Below are 14,911 nucleotides of genomic sequence, written 5' to 3'. Positions count from 1 at the left end.
CCCATAACAACATGTTTGCGTATTCCTTTGTGTTAGTCTGTTGTCTTTGAATAATTAGTGTTTTGGCTGAAACCAGAAAGGACTATAAGTCAGGTGTGGTGCATTTTGTGGAAACAAGCATCAGAGCAACAGAGCACCCTGTGAAATAAAGAGGACTCCCACTCTGAAAGCGTTTTAAGTAAAATACTATTTTAATAGACTGTCTTTGTGCCTACAGAGAAAAATCTGCAAGTTCCAAACATACCTCCTCCCATTTCTGTAAAAGACCAAAATAAAGTATTTTGCATTCAATTCAGTTTTTCAGACCTGAATTCCATCTTTAACCGCAGCCTGTTGCATGGAGTCCACTTGATTTATTTATTTTATTATTTTGACTACATATGCCTGCACCTGTCTGACTCTTTCTGTCCCTGCCTTCCACTTTTTCCTTATTTCCCTCCATGCTATGGACTACACTGCCACCCCCAGTGCCTTAAGACTTTAGCCTAGGAGCATTCAGGCATTTCCTCTAACACCCAGGTCCCCTGGTGTCTGAAAGAGCCTTTGGTTCAACCTGCACATGACGTAAACCAGGGAAATCTGGAAATCTGGGCCTGCAGGAGCTGATGGACTGCAACTCCCATCATCTCTGGCCATTGGCTATGCTGGCGTAGACTGATGGGCGTTGGAATCCAATGACATCTGGGGGGGTTGCCAGTTAGCCAGCCCTGTGCTAACTGTGGTCAATGCCAGCCGGGCATTTTGCTGCCTGAGATGAAGGACAAGAGTACATTCTGCCATCTGAAGTCAGCTGGACCAGCAGTTGAATCTTACTTCTGCACTGGTGAGCGGGCAGCATGAGGGTCGCAGGGCAGGCTGCATACAGCCCTCCAACCTCTTACCCTCAGTATCTCATCTGCTGCCTGTGGCAAACACCCCACTCTGCCTAAAGGTATGGCTGAGTACAAGGACGATCTGCAGCAGGGGTCCCCAAACTTTTTCAGCAGGGGGCTGGTCCACTGTCCCTCAGACCTTGCGGGGGGCTGGACTATATTTGGGGGGGGATGAACAAGGGATGGTGAGCGGTGCGCAAAAGGGCTGCTTGAGAGGGGCGCTCAGTCAACCACAGCTCCTGTGTCTTGCGAGTGGCAGGGGCTGGTGGCGGCGGCGGAGGGATGATGAGCAGTGCGTGAAAGGGCTCCAAAGAGGGGCTGGCACCAGCAAAGCCCAGCCCTCTTCCTCCTCTAGGCAGGGCGGGGAGAAGCCAGGAGAAGGGAGGGAGGAGGCGCCACCGCTGCCGTGTGAGGGAGAGGGAGGGAGATGGAAAGAACATGCATGCTAGCGATCCATGCAGTGATTCCCGGACTGTCTGAGGGCTGGATTTAGAAGGCAATTGGGCCTGATCTGGCCCATGGGCCTTAGTTTGCTGACCCATGATCTGCAGTGAGCCTTCAGTTCTCGTGCTCCCCATTCCCCACTCCTCCAGCACAGCCACAATGGGACACCTGATCTCTAAACTGAGCTTAATTTCAGTTTGTGCAAACAAGATAGCTTCTTAAACTATGGTTTGAAGCCAGCTTGCCTCTGCAAAGCAGCAGCGGCAGTCTGCCAGGTTCAGACAACATGGCAAGCTGTAGTGAAACGGAAGCCAGCGCTTCCAATCATCTCCTCTCAACCCCGAGAGGAAGGGCAGCACACGAGGCGAAGACTTGCCTAGACTCATTTTTGCAACACTAAGCTTTGCCTTAGCATTGTGTGTGCCCCCAATGCACACTTCCTACTAAAGAAGGTTGCCAAACAACACAGACCAAGCCTGTGCTTGACAGGCTGTGCATGTTCCTGGGCTCCTACTGTGGGGGAGAGAAATTGTGCTGAAAAAATATATAAATGCATGTGAGCTGAAAACAAGTGTTTTTACAGAATTATAGTGTTGAAAGGGATCCCAAGGGTCATCTAGTTCAACCCCCAACAATGCAGGAATCACAGCTAAAGAGTCCTTAACAGATGGGCACCCAACCTCTGTTTAAATGAAGTTAATAAAGAGGTAACACTGAAGATGGAGTATTTTGCTGAAAAGTCTGATGAAATGAAACTGTTCCAACTTTAAAGGATGCCTAGAGGGGCGATCTCTCCCTACCTGCTGAGCACACATGGGACTCTCATGACCTGGAGGCCCACCAGAGCCCTGGCTGGATTGTATTTTGGAAGCCGTGTAAGGGCAGGCATTTGGGGACTGGGGTTAAATGTACAATTGTTTCCTAATTGTTTTTGCCAGTTTTCGTCAACACCTCACTCAGTGCCAACACCCAGGCTAAAGTGTCACGTGGGATATAAGCCCACCTTAAAGAAGTTGATTAAATCAAATAATGGTTTTATGTTATCCCCACCCTAGTAAAAATAAATAAATAAATCCTGCTCAAATGACTGGACTTTGAAATTACACTTGTGGAGCTCAAAAGAGAGTCCAGCCCGGTCAGTGAATAAGCAATCCTAGGTCTCGGATTTACCCCTTTAAGGGCTCACGCCAATTGAGTGGTTTTGAAACAGCGGCTGCAGGAATAACCCGACAGTCCCCACCACACAAACAAAGACAAATATCCAGAGAAACAGTCTGTCCACTACCATGGCAACATATTTCCAGTCTTCAATGACCTAGAAGAGAAAAACTGAATTAAATAATTTAATGACTTATCCATTGCATAAACTGCCCAAGTGCCTGTCCCACAGTGGCTCCCTTGCATGGTGTTTATGGAACTTACGTTCGATCATTTCATACTGATGAATTTTAAATACCAGCTAAGAAGTAATCTGGGAATCAGTCTGAGGCTTCAGAAGATATGAGGGTCAGAAAGGCACACTGCTTAATTCAGCCTCAAGCCCAGAAGCACCACCTTACGAGGGTGATGGGGGAGCAATGTCATGTGCGTGACATCAGGACATTGGGAGGAGCTGGGGGGGTACTGAGGGGGGGGTACGGCCACTGCACGGCTTCAATGGCTGGTGGTTCCTCCTCCTCCAGGTGCCACCTCCGGTGGGAGGCTCTTTTGACCCTCCATCCCCCTCTGATCGAGCAGTTGTTGTTGGATGACAGGCCCCATCATTCCTGGCCTTTGGCTAAGAGGGCCGGGGTGATGGGAGTTGTAATCCAAGAACATCTGGGGATGCAACACTGAAGAATGCTGGCCTAATCCTTATGCTACAACCAGGGGTGCCAACTTGAATAAAATATTGTGGGGGCCCAGGTAAGCCCTGCCCCACATAATCGATCATGAGACACAGTGCACCCACACCCTTTGAATGGGAATACCCTATAACTTTGTGGGGGCTCGGACCCCTCAAATATTTCATTTTGGGGGCTGAAGCTCCCATGGCCCCTAGGAGTTGGCTCCTATGGCTACAACCATCTTTGTTTAAAATGGGCAGTTCCACAAAACCAATAAAAAAAGCTTTGTTGAATTAGGTCAATAAAGCCATTGGGGCCAAACTTTTACCCCATCATGGACCACTTGCAAATTGCTTGTGAGTCTATCTATGACTCCCAGCATATATTTTTCTGCCTGTTGTAGCCACTGCAATGCAGCGTGCTAGATGAGGTATCCTTTTTTACTGAACAAAATGAAAGTTTTTAATTCTAGCTCTAGCCCACTGGGTCCCAAAGAAGAGCCTGGAGGCCCCCATGCTGGAGAAAGCAAGAGCCGCTCCTTGATAGGAGAACATAAGAAAAGCCTGCAGGATCAGGCCCATGGCCCATCTAGTCCAGCATCCTGTTCTCACAGTAGCCAATCAGATGCTCCAGTGGGAAGCCTGCAAGCAGGATCCGAGCACAAGAGTCCTCTCCCTTCCTGTGCTTTCGAGCTTCTGGCACTCAGAAGCATTTGGTGTCTCCAACTGTGGAAGCAGAGCATAGGCTTTGTGGCCAGTAACCATCTACAGCCCTCTGCCCCATGAATTGGTCTAATCCTCTTTTAAAGCCATCTAAATTGGTGCCCTCCTGGAGGAGGGAGTTCCATAGTTTAACTCTGTGCTCTGTGTCCTGAATCTGTCCAAGGGGAGTGGGATTACCTATGGGGCACCAAGAGGCAAGAGGACCACCATGAACACAAACCATCATGAACACCCAATAAGACAGAGGCCCTCAAATTGCCTGAGATTTCTAGAGACTGTGGGATCAAGTGTGGTGGGGAAATGAAAGGTTCCTTGTGCTACTTACAGTCTCATTGTTGTCCTCACTTCTCATGTGGTCTGCTATGAAACTGACTCCCTCAATAGCTTCCTGGACCTCAGGAGAAAACTTTGCCGATGACCGTAGCCTGACATCCTGATGGCTGCCAATGTGATCAGGGTTTTCCGTCAGTTTCAGGTCGTATTTTTTGGCAGAGGCTGTGTTCACAAAGTAAGTGGAGGAGCCCTTATACAGGTCCGACGGGTTGCTGCCAAACGTGTCTGCTTTGCTCCTCTTGCTGCCGGACAGCCTTTGCCTCATGGAGTTATTCTCTGGGCGCTTCATGAACAGGAAGTTGGGCAGCCTCTTGAGGAAGACCACCTTCACCCACGGAGGCATCGCATGGGTGCTGGGAGACCTGTGGTGCACATTCAGCACGCAGACACTGGTCACAATGGAGAATGTCACCAGGACCATTGTGAACATCAGGTACTTCCCAATCAACGGGACGTCCAGCGATGTTGGCGGGACGATTTTGGAGATCAGGAGCAAGAACACAGTCAAAGCGAGCAAGACAGAGATGCACAGCGTCATCTTTTCTCCGCAGTCTGACGGCAGGTAGAAGACGAGGATGGCCAAGGATGTTATGAGCACACAAGGGATGATGAGGTTGATGGTGTAAAAAAGAGGCTTCCGTTTAATGATGAAGTCGTATGTCACATCCACGTAGTTTGGGTCCAAGGGGTTCTCAGTTCGCCGCCCCGGGAGTGCCACAATGTCCCATTCACCACTGGGTGTGAAGTCATCCATGCTGGCCGAGCCGGTTTTAAGGATCATGTCGATTTCGGTGTGATCGTAAGTCCATGACCGGAACTTCAAGGTGCAGTTTTGTTGGTCAAAGGGGAAATGCTTCACTTCGATTTTGCAGGCGCTCTTGTAGATGGCTGGAGGCAGCCACAACATGCTCCCGTTATTCTTCACGATCACGTTGGTGTAAACAGAGACTTCATATGTTCCATCAGCACTAAAGGAGTCAAGAAAAATGTAACTATAGAAAAGGACTTGTGAGTTTCAAAGTGCTACAAAGGCCAGCCAGCTTTTGTGACCTGAACCAGCCTGGACACCTCAGTTGGTTAGAGCATGGTGCTGATAACCCCAAGGTTGAAGGTTCGATCCCAGTAAGTGCCAGCTCCATATTCCTGTATCTCGGGGGGTTGGACTAGATGATCCTCAGGGTACCTTCCAACTCTACAATTCTGTGAGCCTATGATTCAAAACTAATTCCGATAATAAAATATGGGGGCTTTTTGACAATGAAAGACCATGAAAGAGCCCATAAATAGTTGGTGTTTCTGCTTATCCAGATTCAGTACCAATATATTACAATGCTATCCCATCCCTACAGTCATGAGGCAAGGAAGAAAGCCAGTAATAATAATAATTAGCTGGCAATGCAAAGTGACTTACAATATTTTAAGTAGAAAACAAACACAAACGTAGATTAAAACCAACATTAAAAGAAAAATTTAAAAGAATTTTTCTTCTTCTTTTCAAAACTAGATTAAAACATTCCACCCATCATGCAAAAAATAAATAAATCCATGGATTTAGGTGTCTTGCCTGGCACCTAAAGGTATGTAACAATGGTGACAGGCAAGTCTCCCTGAGGAGAGCATTCTGTAAGTGGGGAGCCACCATAAAGGGCCTTGTTCTCATGCTGTTGCCTCAGGACCTCCTGGGAGGGGGAGCATGAAGAAGGGCCTCTGGTGGCAACTGGAGGGTCAGGGCTGGGCTGGGGGGGGCAGTCCTTGAGGTATTGGGCTTAGCTCAGGGGTGGGACATCTTTTAGGCCCAGCAGGCAAGAGCCTTATTGGTCTCCCCCCTGCAGGATGATTTTGAGCAGTGGGTGGGACGACCAACTCAACAAACCTCCTTCAAGAGTAGTTCCAGGGCACCTGAAGTGCAAGGCTCTTCCCAAGCGGCAAGCCTGGGGCTGACAAAGCTGACTTCTGCAGGGATTGGATGCATGATCCATCAGGATCCATGGGTTACGTATCTGATCTGGCAGGATTTTACTCAACACGCATCAGCTGAGAGGTAGGTTAGGCTGAGAGTGAGCCCACGGTCCCACCCAGGGAGAGCTTCATGGAGGAGTGGGGATTCGAACTCTGGTCTCTCCTAGGTCACAGTCCAGCACTCCCACCACTACACCACACTGGCTCTCCGGCCTGCAGGCAGGAGCCCCCCCCCAACTTAGCTGAACATGCAACATGGGAAGTTGCCTTCTACTGAGTCAGACCACTGGTCCATCTAGTTCAGTATTGTTGACACTGACTGGTAGCAAAGGCCCTCTGGGATTCCAGGCAGGGGAGATGCCAGTGGAGGCGGAGCCTGGGACTCCTGCACTATGCCCCCCCCCACCCCGAGGCCGCCAGGGTCCCACCTGAATTGCGGGGGGGGGGGAGGTGTCAGAGGAGGCTCAGGCTTTCTATCCACCATGGCAGGAAGGCTTCTTTTTAAAAAAGGGATGGAATCTGGTCCTAAGTCAGACATTTCCTTCATAGCGCCGAGTTGTACAAACTTACTTGTTATATAGAACAATGTCGGGCAGCCAGACTTTCTTAGCCGGTATTCTCAGCTTATTGATGCCTTCGTACTCCGAGGGCTCCCAAGCTAAGCGGTAGTCCGTCCATTCCTAGAAGCAGGACACAACCCACACTTTGAGTCGCTGTTCCCATTGCACAACAGACTTGCACAGTTAATTGTTTGGCAGCCTTTTTGTACAAAATACAATTAGAATCACACACACACACACACACACACACACACACACACTCCAGCTGCTGCTGCAACAACCATATATTTAGTTAATTTTACAAGATTTATATAGCACTGGATTGTAATAAAACCAGTTTACAAAAGAATAAAACAATAAAATTACCATTTTTATTAAAAACTGTTTACAACTTTTTAAAATATTAAAATAAGTAAAAAGCATGCCAGTGTTCAACATGTCTCAATAGGCTCCCCCCACCCCACCCCATTTTTAGAAGGTGTACAGGGGAGGCACCTGCCTAATATCAAGATGCAGGGAGTTTTCAGTGCTGCCACACTAAAATACTGATTTCTTACAAATGTGGGGCCAGTTCCACAGGTGTAAGTGGCTGAGTAGGCATATAAGTACATAAGACTAATAAGAACATAAGTCACTCCCTCTCCTCCAAAAGGTACAAATATACTGTGAAGGAAAAAGTGCTCTGTACATTTATCTAGTTTAAATAGAGAGAAAAAACAGTTATCTACAACAATGTGATGGGAGCTGAACAGATGCTGTGAACCTTGAAATCTGTGCCAAAATGTGACAGATAAACAGCTTCCCAGCCCTGTAAATCTATAATTGCAGGATTCACTGTGATTCCTCAGAGCACCGTCCCATTCACAACTATTCAAAGTGCACTCAGTTGAGCTGGAGTAGTTACAGTATGTATGATAAATGGCTATAGGTGAATGGTTATAGGACTGCTGCCTTCAAAAATAAACCAAGCTGGACGTCATAGCAACCTTCCAAATTCTCAGATACCAATATGATGAGAGGATGGGTTTGTAAATTAATAGAGCAGAAATTATGTATCCATGGGATGCTTACTTGATTGAGCCAGACGTTGGTAGTCATGATCTGTTCACGCTCATTCTGAAGAGAAAGAGAAAGACATAGAAAATCTATGTGGTAAACAGCAGTATCTTAATTGGATCCATTCATTAGGCGTGAATAACCTTCCCTCCATCCTCTCTCCTGAACCTAGAAGGGCACTCAGGTAGAAAGCAGCAAGGCAGTCAGTCTTCCAGTTCCCTTGGGGACTTCAGAAGGCCAGCATGTATTGTAGCACAAGCTTTGATGGACCACTCTGGCCACTTCACGTGAAGCAGAATTGCATTTTTGCATCCCGTCCATGAAAGTTAATGCTAAAATAAGCAGGCCTTCATAGCCTGTCATGCTGGTCCAGATGTTGTGAACTACACCTCTGGGGTTGATGGGTATCATAATCCAAAACATCTGTAAGGCACCAGGGTGGCCCAGGGGACATTAAATCTTCTAGAAGCAGACATGATTCTATGTGGAGTTTATTCAGATTATTACAAAATAAATGTGGCAGTAAGCCTTGGAACATCTGGAAGAGGCTAAGTGGCTGGAGGTGGAAATAAACCACAGATGAGAAATTGGATTAGAGAGCTTTCTGATGAACCAGGCTCCAGGCTCTTTTGCTAGGCAGATTTCTTAAATGAGAACAAGGCCCATGGCAACACAGAAATTGGAAAATTAATGGACAAGTCGCAACCTAAACGGCTTTGGCAGTTGCTGTGCTGCTGTGCTACTCTTGTACCTCTCCTGGGACAGGAGGGGAAGGGAAATCCAGGAGGAAAGGAAGGAGGACTGGATGGATTCTGCTAGGGTGGGAACCTAGGAGCACAAGAAGAGTCCTACAGAACAGGAACACATGAAGCTGCTTTATTCTGAATCAGACTCATGGCTCCATCGAGCTCAGTATTGCCTATGCTGAGGGCAGGGCCTCTCCAGGGTTTCAGAATACTGGAGATGCCATTGGAGGTTGAGCCTTCTGCTCTACAGCTGAGCTGAGGCTCTTCTGAAGAAAAGAAAACCCTCAAGCACCAAAGCCCATCTAGTTCAGCATCCTCTTTCTCGCCAGGGCCAGTCAGATGCCCCCAAGGGAAATCCACAGCAGGACCTGAACGCAGCAGAGCTCTCCCCACTTGTGATCTGCAGCAACCTGTATTCAGAGGAGGCATACTAGCAACAGAAGGAAAACATAGCCATGGGGTTAGGTAAAGGGACCCCTGACCGTTAGGTCCAGTCGTGGCCGACTCTGGGGTTGCGGCGCTCATCTCGCTTTACTGGCCAAGGGAGCCGGCGTACAGCTTCTGGGTCATGTGGCCAGCGTGGCTAAGCCGTTTCTGGCGAACCAGAGCAGTGCACGGAAACGCCGTTTACCTTCCCGCTGGAGTGGCACCTATTTATCTACTTGCACTTTGACGTGCTTTTGAACTGCTAGGTGGGCAGGAGCAGGGACCGAGCAACGGGAGCTCACCCCTCACGGGGATTCGAACCGCCGACCTTCTGATTGGCAAGTCCTAGGCTCTGTGGTTTAACCCACAGCACCACCTGCGTCCCAGCCATGGGGTTAGCAGCCATTAATAGCCCAGTCTGCCATGAATTTGTCCAATCCATCTTTTAAAGCCATACAACTTGGTGTCCACCACTGCATCTTGTGGGAGCAAAAGCCATAGTTTTCCTACATGCTGCAGGAAGACGTTTGTCTGTCCTGAACCTTCTAATATTTATTTAGGGAGTATTCAGGGTCCTAGATGCTGCAGGACTTCAAGCAGATTGGCCATCTCACTAAAGCTGATTAAAGTCTCTCTCCTTTCTGTCACTCACTTCCAATAAAATATTTTCAAGATGAATTTATACATTTAACACACAGAGGAACTGATCTCTTTCCACGCAGCACTGCCATTCAACTGGTCAAGAGCTGGGCCCCCCCCCGGAACCCCAATTTGCAACATGAGCCCAGGCAGAGACAGAGGAAAACTGCATAGCTGCCACCTTTACTCCGCAAAGTAGGATGTGCTCTTGTCACTCCAAGTCACTGTACCAAGGAAAAGAGAGATCAGCTGCAAAGTTAGAAGGCAGGGCCTGCCTTCAGATGCAGACAATACCAGAGGGCTGCAGGAAGATTCCAGAGAATTCACTGAGACTCATTCCCGGCCGCGGCGCAGCAGGAGAGACATGTGCTTGGGCAGGTGGCAGACCCCCCGGGGTAAGTGCTGCCCCTGGGGTAAGTGGCTGCCCAGTTCGCCGCCCCCCCAGCTGTGCTAGTGACTCCCAGGTTACTGTGTTCAGGATGGCATTGTCTCCTCTGGTTCACAGCAGATCTCCAGGGACTCAAGCTTCTTTTCACATGGCTGCTCAACCACAAGAAGGCTTAAGTCAGGACACATAAAGGGATGTTCTTCTTTACACAGCACATAGTTAAACTACAGAACGAGGATGGCCACCATCTTAGATGGCTTTAAAAGTGGAATAAAAATGTTCCTTTTAAACCAGGCCTTTGGTTCAGATCCTACGCCCTTTTAAAACTTGGGGGGGCGCTATTGGGTTGTTGTTTTTATTTTTATTATGTATTTTTTTGTTTGTTTCTATAACTTGATTTTATTCTGTGAACCTCCCTGAGACTCCCTTGTATAGGGTGGTATATAAATTCAAGAAGAAGAAGAAGAAGAAGAAGAAGAAGAAGAAGAAGAAGAAGAAGAAGAAGAAGAAGAAAAATTCATGGTGGAGGGGGTTATTGATAGCTGCCAATCAGGATGCCTCTGCCTAGGTGTCCACAGCTGGAGGCAGCCATGTTGCTGGAAGCCACAGGAAGGGAGAGGGCTCTTGTGCTCGGATCCTGCTGGCTGGTTTCCCAAAGGCAACTGTTCAGACACTATGAGAACAAGATGCTGGGCTAGATGGGCCATGGGCCGGATCCAGCAGGCTCTCCTGATGTTGTCCCCAACCTTTTGGGGTCACTGGTGTCATGAATCCCATGGATACGCCATGGAGAGGATAGTCCAGTGTGGAAGACGAGTGAGAGGTACTCACAGAAGAGGCTGACCCAAGGGATGGTGCTAGCAGGACAGGGAATGAGACCCAAGTGGAGTCTTATCTGGAGGAGGGTCCCAGTGGTTTAGGAAAAGGGGGTCTGGATTATGGGGATGGGCCTAGTGGTCTGTTAGAGGAAAGACCCATCTCTGTAATAGCAGACACCTCAGGTGCTACGTCACTGTCGGCGAAGAACTCTCTTCTTCAGACAGGTCTCTGAGAATAAGCCCAACCGTGGCCAGACTTCACTGAACCCCCTACCCCATCCCACCCCCCGTCTCCAGGGTTGTGGAGGCAACAGTGTCAGTCTGTGCAAACCCTGCATGGCCAGCCTTCATGGAAGAGTTCCCACGCGCTGGTCCAGTCCCAAAGCTCATGATGTGACCCACACAGCCATAGAGTTTGCTAGGAAGGAGCGATGGAAGGGATGCTCAGACTCACCACATTGATGAGCTGGGCCAGGATAACCTGCAATTCTATAACGACCAGCTGTGAGGAGTTGAAGGCAGGGCGGATTAAGTTGTTGTAGCGAGATGTGTTCAGGAGGTGGTTCATCAGCCTCTCCTCAGCATCAGCTGTGTCACTTCCTATAAAACAGGAAATGGCAACCGGGTCACAAAATGGCAGCACTGTGCCGCCATTCCTCTTGCTTGACTTCAGAGAGGATTGGATTGAAAACACATTGGGTAGGAGATTTATGTGACGTTTCTAGATCCCATAGTAACTAGGTTTCTTCCCCCACGCGATAAATAGGATTCAGTTTCTCGGTGGACTCATTATAGGTCTATTCTATGACTTTTTGAACCCACTAGGAAGAACAGCCTCAAAAGCAGAATGACTTTAAGCAGAAAGCAACCATTTTAAAATTAAGAGCAAGCACATCAAATGGCTGGACGGTTTCATTCCTTCACAGCCTTTGAGTAGAAAATTTAACCATGGGAGAAGAAACCATAAAACATGCCCCCATCACAGACACACACACACACACACCCAGCAACATAACCTTGAGGTGGTGGAACAACATTTTGCATGAAAATTCATGTAATGAAAGCTTGATGGGAATCGCAGACTTGGGAGAGAGCTTTAGAGTCCCGAAGCAGCCAGGGAAGAGGCGCTCGCGTCTTCCATTCCGAACCCTTCCCCACTTGCTTAGCCCTCTTCCTGTCTACTTCTTTGCTGTTAAAATACCCCCAACCACTGAAGCCTCTCCCTGCCTGCCCCCCCCCCCGGCTGCTTTACCCTTCCCCTGCCAATTTCTTCTCTTTCAAATGTACCAGCACCTGCTCAGCCCTCTTCCCCACTCCAACTGCACTAATCCAGGCAAGGTCCATGTGAGAAAATAATTTAAGAGCCAGACTCTTTATAAACTACCGATCCTATTCCACCGCCAAATGCTATTTTCTCCTCATTTTGTGGCAAATAGGGACATGCCACTAGATGTCAGCAGCAGGTTGCTTTGGAATATATATTTTTATGTTGGAGCCTCAATGGTGCCCAAAATTCATGTTGTTCCTTCAATCAGTGTTAAGGTCCTTCCCCTTATTACTTCTACTACTACTACTACTACTACTACTACTATTACGTAAATTAAGTCCTGGGCACATTATATTCTGAAAGCAAAATAACCCAAATTATCGCCATCACTGTGTCAGATTACAAATTATGGCTAAACCTCTGGTTATTCCCACCACCACCAACCCATATGTGTGACTGGTGGTTTCCTTGCACCACAACAGGCTAGCAACTTTTCATTCAACCAATTAACATTGTCACCAGGGGGGCCAACCCTGTTCAAGCGGCCTATGAAAATTATTTTAAAAACACAGCAATTCAGTCATTTAAAAATCTGAATTAAAATCACTAACTGATACTTAACTAACTGATACGTTTCCCCTACAGCTGGTTTAATTATGCAGCAGTTTCAGTTCCACAGAATACACTTATCTAAGGATTCAAAGTGAGTCACTAGACCTCAGTCAATACAGCAACCACATGCCCACTCTGGAAACAGAATCAATTTCTTTGTTGTGAAACTGGCAAATGCATTTACAGGCTCTGCAACATAGCAAAAACTACATGCAACTTCTTTTCTCTGTCTTCTGCTTTAGACTGGCTAATGTCATGCTCCCTCACTTAATCCAAATGTTTATATGATCAGAATTCCTATTTGCAACAAGCAAGGATCCTTTGCTAGACTTTACGTAATTCCAGATTTTCTTTCTCTTTCTCTATGTCAGCAAAGAACAGAGAGGAAATGTAAATTTTAAGATGCCACAACGTCTTTATTGAATGCCATTGTTATTGCTTCTCAGGATGCTCTATTAGAACATGATTTATTCATGTTGCCTAAATGTTGGCTGCTGCACTCTAGCAAAATCATGTCAGCATCGTGTCCGAGGCAAGTAAGATCTAATGGATCCTCACTTAAAAAACCTAAGTCATTTTTAAAAAAACGAAAACAGAACACACAGAGAGATATTTGTTTAGGTCGAAAGTCAGCGTTCTTTTTCTCTTTTCGTTTCAGCCTTAACTCTCCCCTCCAGACACATGCGGTGTTTTATCGACAAAAAGTCCCTGTGCATAAATTCAGTAAACGAAGCACAACTTGGGTAACGAAACGACGCCTTCCTTTTTGGGAAGGACAGCAAGATCCGCCGCCTGGTTAAGTCAGAGCATGTGAATTCGAGCCAGTTTGCTCCCTTGGAATCTGGTAGAACAAAGAGGGAGGCTGGGGATGGGGCTAAAGTAATACCCTATTAAACGCCGCTCTGCACTGAGATGCTACGAAGACATCTCAATGCGGGAGGAAAATACCGATGCTCGGATTTTCAGCCGGGGGCTTGTTTTTACCACTTTCTCAACTTGCTCAAATAAAAGGGCTGCAAGACCTCGAGCGTCTTGCTTCTGCAATTCCCATAAAGTGACAGGAAACTCCCTCCTGACATCTCCCCCCGACTCAATGCCCAGCCGAGGCACATTTGTTTGCCGTTCTGCTTTGGCACCGGTTCAGTTAAGCAGGTCTGCACTACATGCCGGTCTTCCTGATCCCATCGAAATCCTGTTCCGCGTAAATTGTGCTTCAACTTTCATGCATTCCCCCCCTCAAAGAAGCAGTCCTGCTTGAAAGTTAGAGAAGAACCTTCGTTTCCCAAAGAATGGCTTCCCTCCCCCTCCAAAGCTCCCGTCCATTTGCAAGAACTGCATTGAAAAGAAAAGGCAACTCACCGTTGATATAAAAAGAAAGCCCAGCGAAGAGAGAGAGCCAGTTGATCTTCCTCATGGCAGTTGTAAGAAAGGAGGGGAGCCCTGTTCTGAGGGGGGGCTCAGCCGTCAGGGCAGGACAGGCAGGGGGGGAAAGCAAAGCACCGCGGAGCTCCCGAGGCGCCCCGAGCAGGGAGGCTGTAGGACCCAGCAGGGGAGCCGAGATCCCTCCCTCTCCGCAGCTGCTTCCAGAGCAGGAGATGTGCGGGAGGCATCATGATGTGCGCGTGTGGGGAGAAGAAGGGGGAAGCCACGTCGACGGGCCACTGAGCGCCCTTGCCCTGGACGAGCAAATGGGCCATGTGACCAGGTTTCTTTACAGGGGTGGTTCATTAGCTAGATGCAATAGAGCGGGGGGGCGGGGGGAGAGACAGAACTATGGACCAAAGCAGTGCGTGTCCAGGCAGCCCTTGCTCTAGCAGACTCCTTAGGGCTCCCCCAGCACCACTGCAGGATAAATGTGGGCATCAGGCCTCCCCCAGCTCACCCACACCCTCTCAGCTGAAAGGAAAGCAGAGAGAGCGGCCTCATGGTTCAGGGGTGGGGCACATGCTTGGCATCCAGAAGGTCCCGGGTTCAATCCCTGGCCCCTCTGGGTAGGGATGGCTCCTGGCCACGATGGCTAGGCTGTGCCTCTACAGCGGAATACCAGAGCGCTGCTTTTGTGCAGGATGTCTGACTAGCCGGGCCATTGGCCTGATCCAGCAGCCTTTTCTTATGTTTCTGTTAGAACCCCCTGCCTGAAACCCTGGCCAGTTTGCTGCCAGTCAGTGCAGACCAGGAATGGGACACCTGTGCCCCTGCAGATGCCTTTGGACGCCTGGCTGCCGTCAACCTGGAGGGCCACA

The 14,911-nt window shown here is 48.4% G+C and overlaps 1 protein-coding gene across 2 annotated transcripts; it reads right to left on the bottom strand.

The window, feature by feature from the left end:
* Nucleotides 1-169: 169 nt before the first annotated feature.
* CHRNB4 (cholinergic receptor nicotinic beta 4 subunit) lies at nucleotides 170-14,368 on the bottom strand. 2 transcript variants are annotated; one of them, XR_014551986.1, is made up of 7 exons: nucleotides 14,028-14,368; nucleotides 11,244-11,389; nucleotides 7,788-7,832; nucleotides 6,727-6,836; nucleotides 4,190-5,165; nucleotides 1,179-2,631; nucleotides 170-1,077 (listed from the first exon to the last, which is right to left on the bottom strand). XR_014551986.1 is itself a non-coding variant. In XM_083630584.1 (6 exons), exons 1-6 carry the CDS (start codon nucleotides 14,080-14,082, stop codon nucleotides 2,491-2,493), a joined length of 1,473 nt encoding a protein of 490 aa, XP_083486710.1. In that variant the 5' UTR covers nucleotides 14,083-14,313; the 3' UTR covers nucleotides 1,146-2,490. The 2 variants fall into 2 exon arrangements, 1 of the variants encoding a protein (XP_083486710.1); XM_083630584.1 differs by lacking the exon at nucleotides 170-1,077 and having other exon boundaries at nucleotides 1,146-2,631; nucleotides 14,028-14,313.
* Nucleotides 14,369-14,911: the final 543 nt, after the last annotated feature.

The sequence above is a fragment of the Podarcis filfolensis genome (genome assembly GCF_964270895.1).
Source record: "Podarcis filfolensis genome assembly, chromosome: 9".
NCBI lineage: Eukaryota > Metazoa > Chordata > Lepidosauria > Squamata > Lacertidae > Podarcis > Podarcis filfolensis.
This window is presented reverse-complemented; position numbering and strand designations above follow the sequence as displayed.

What these genes read in the sequence shown, in the direction of transcription:
- CHRNB4 (XM_083630584.1), bottom strand. Translation starts at nt 14,082, where the DNA reads ATGAGGAAGATCAACTGGCTCTCTCTCTTCGCTGGGCTTTCTTTTTAT. An exon ending in CCAACGTCTGGCTCAATCAA is followed by an intron (nt 6,837 to 7,787) that starts GTAAGCATCCCA and finishes TCCTGCTTCTAG; the next exon opens with GAATGGACGGACTACCGCTT. An exon ending in GACATTGTTCTATATAACAA is followed by an intron (nt 5,166 to 6,726) that starts GTAAGTTTGTAC and finishes TGACTCCTTTAG; the next exon opens with TGCTGATGGAACATATGAAG.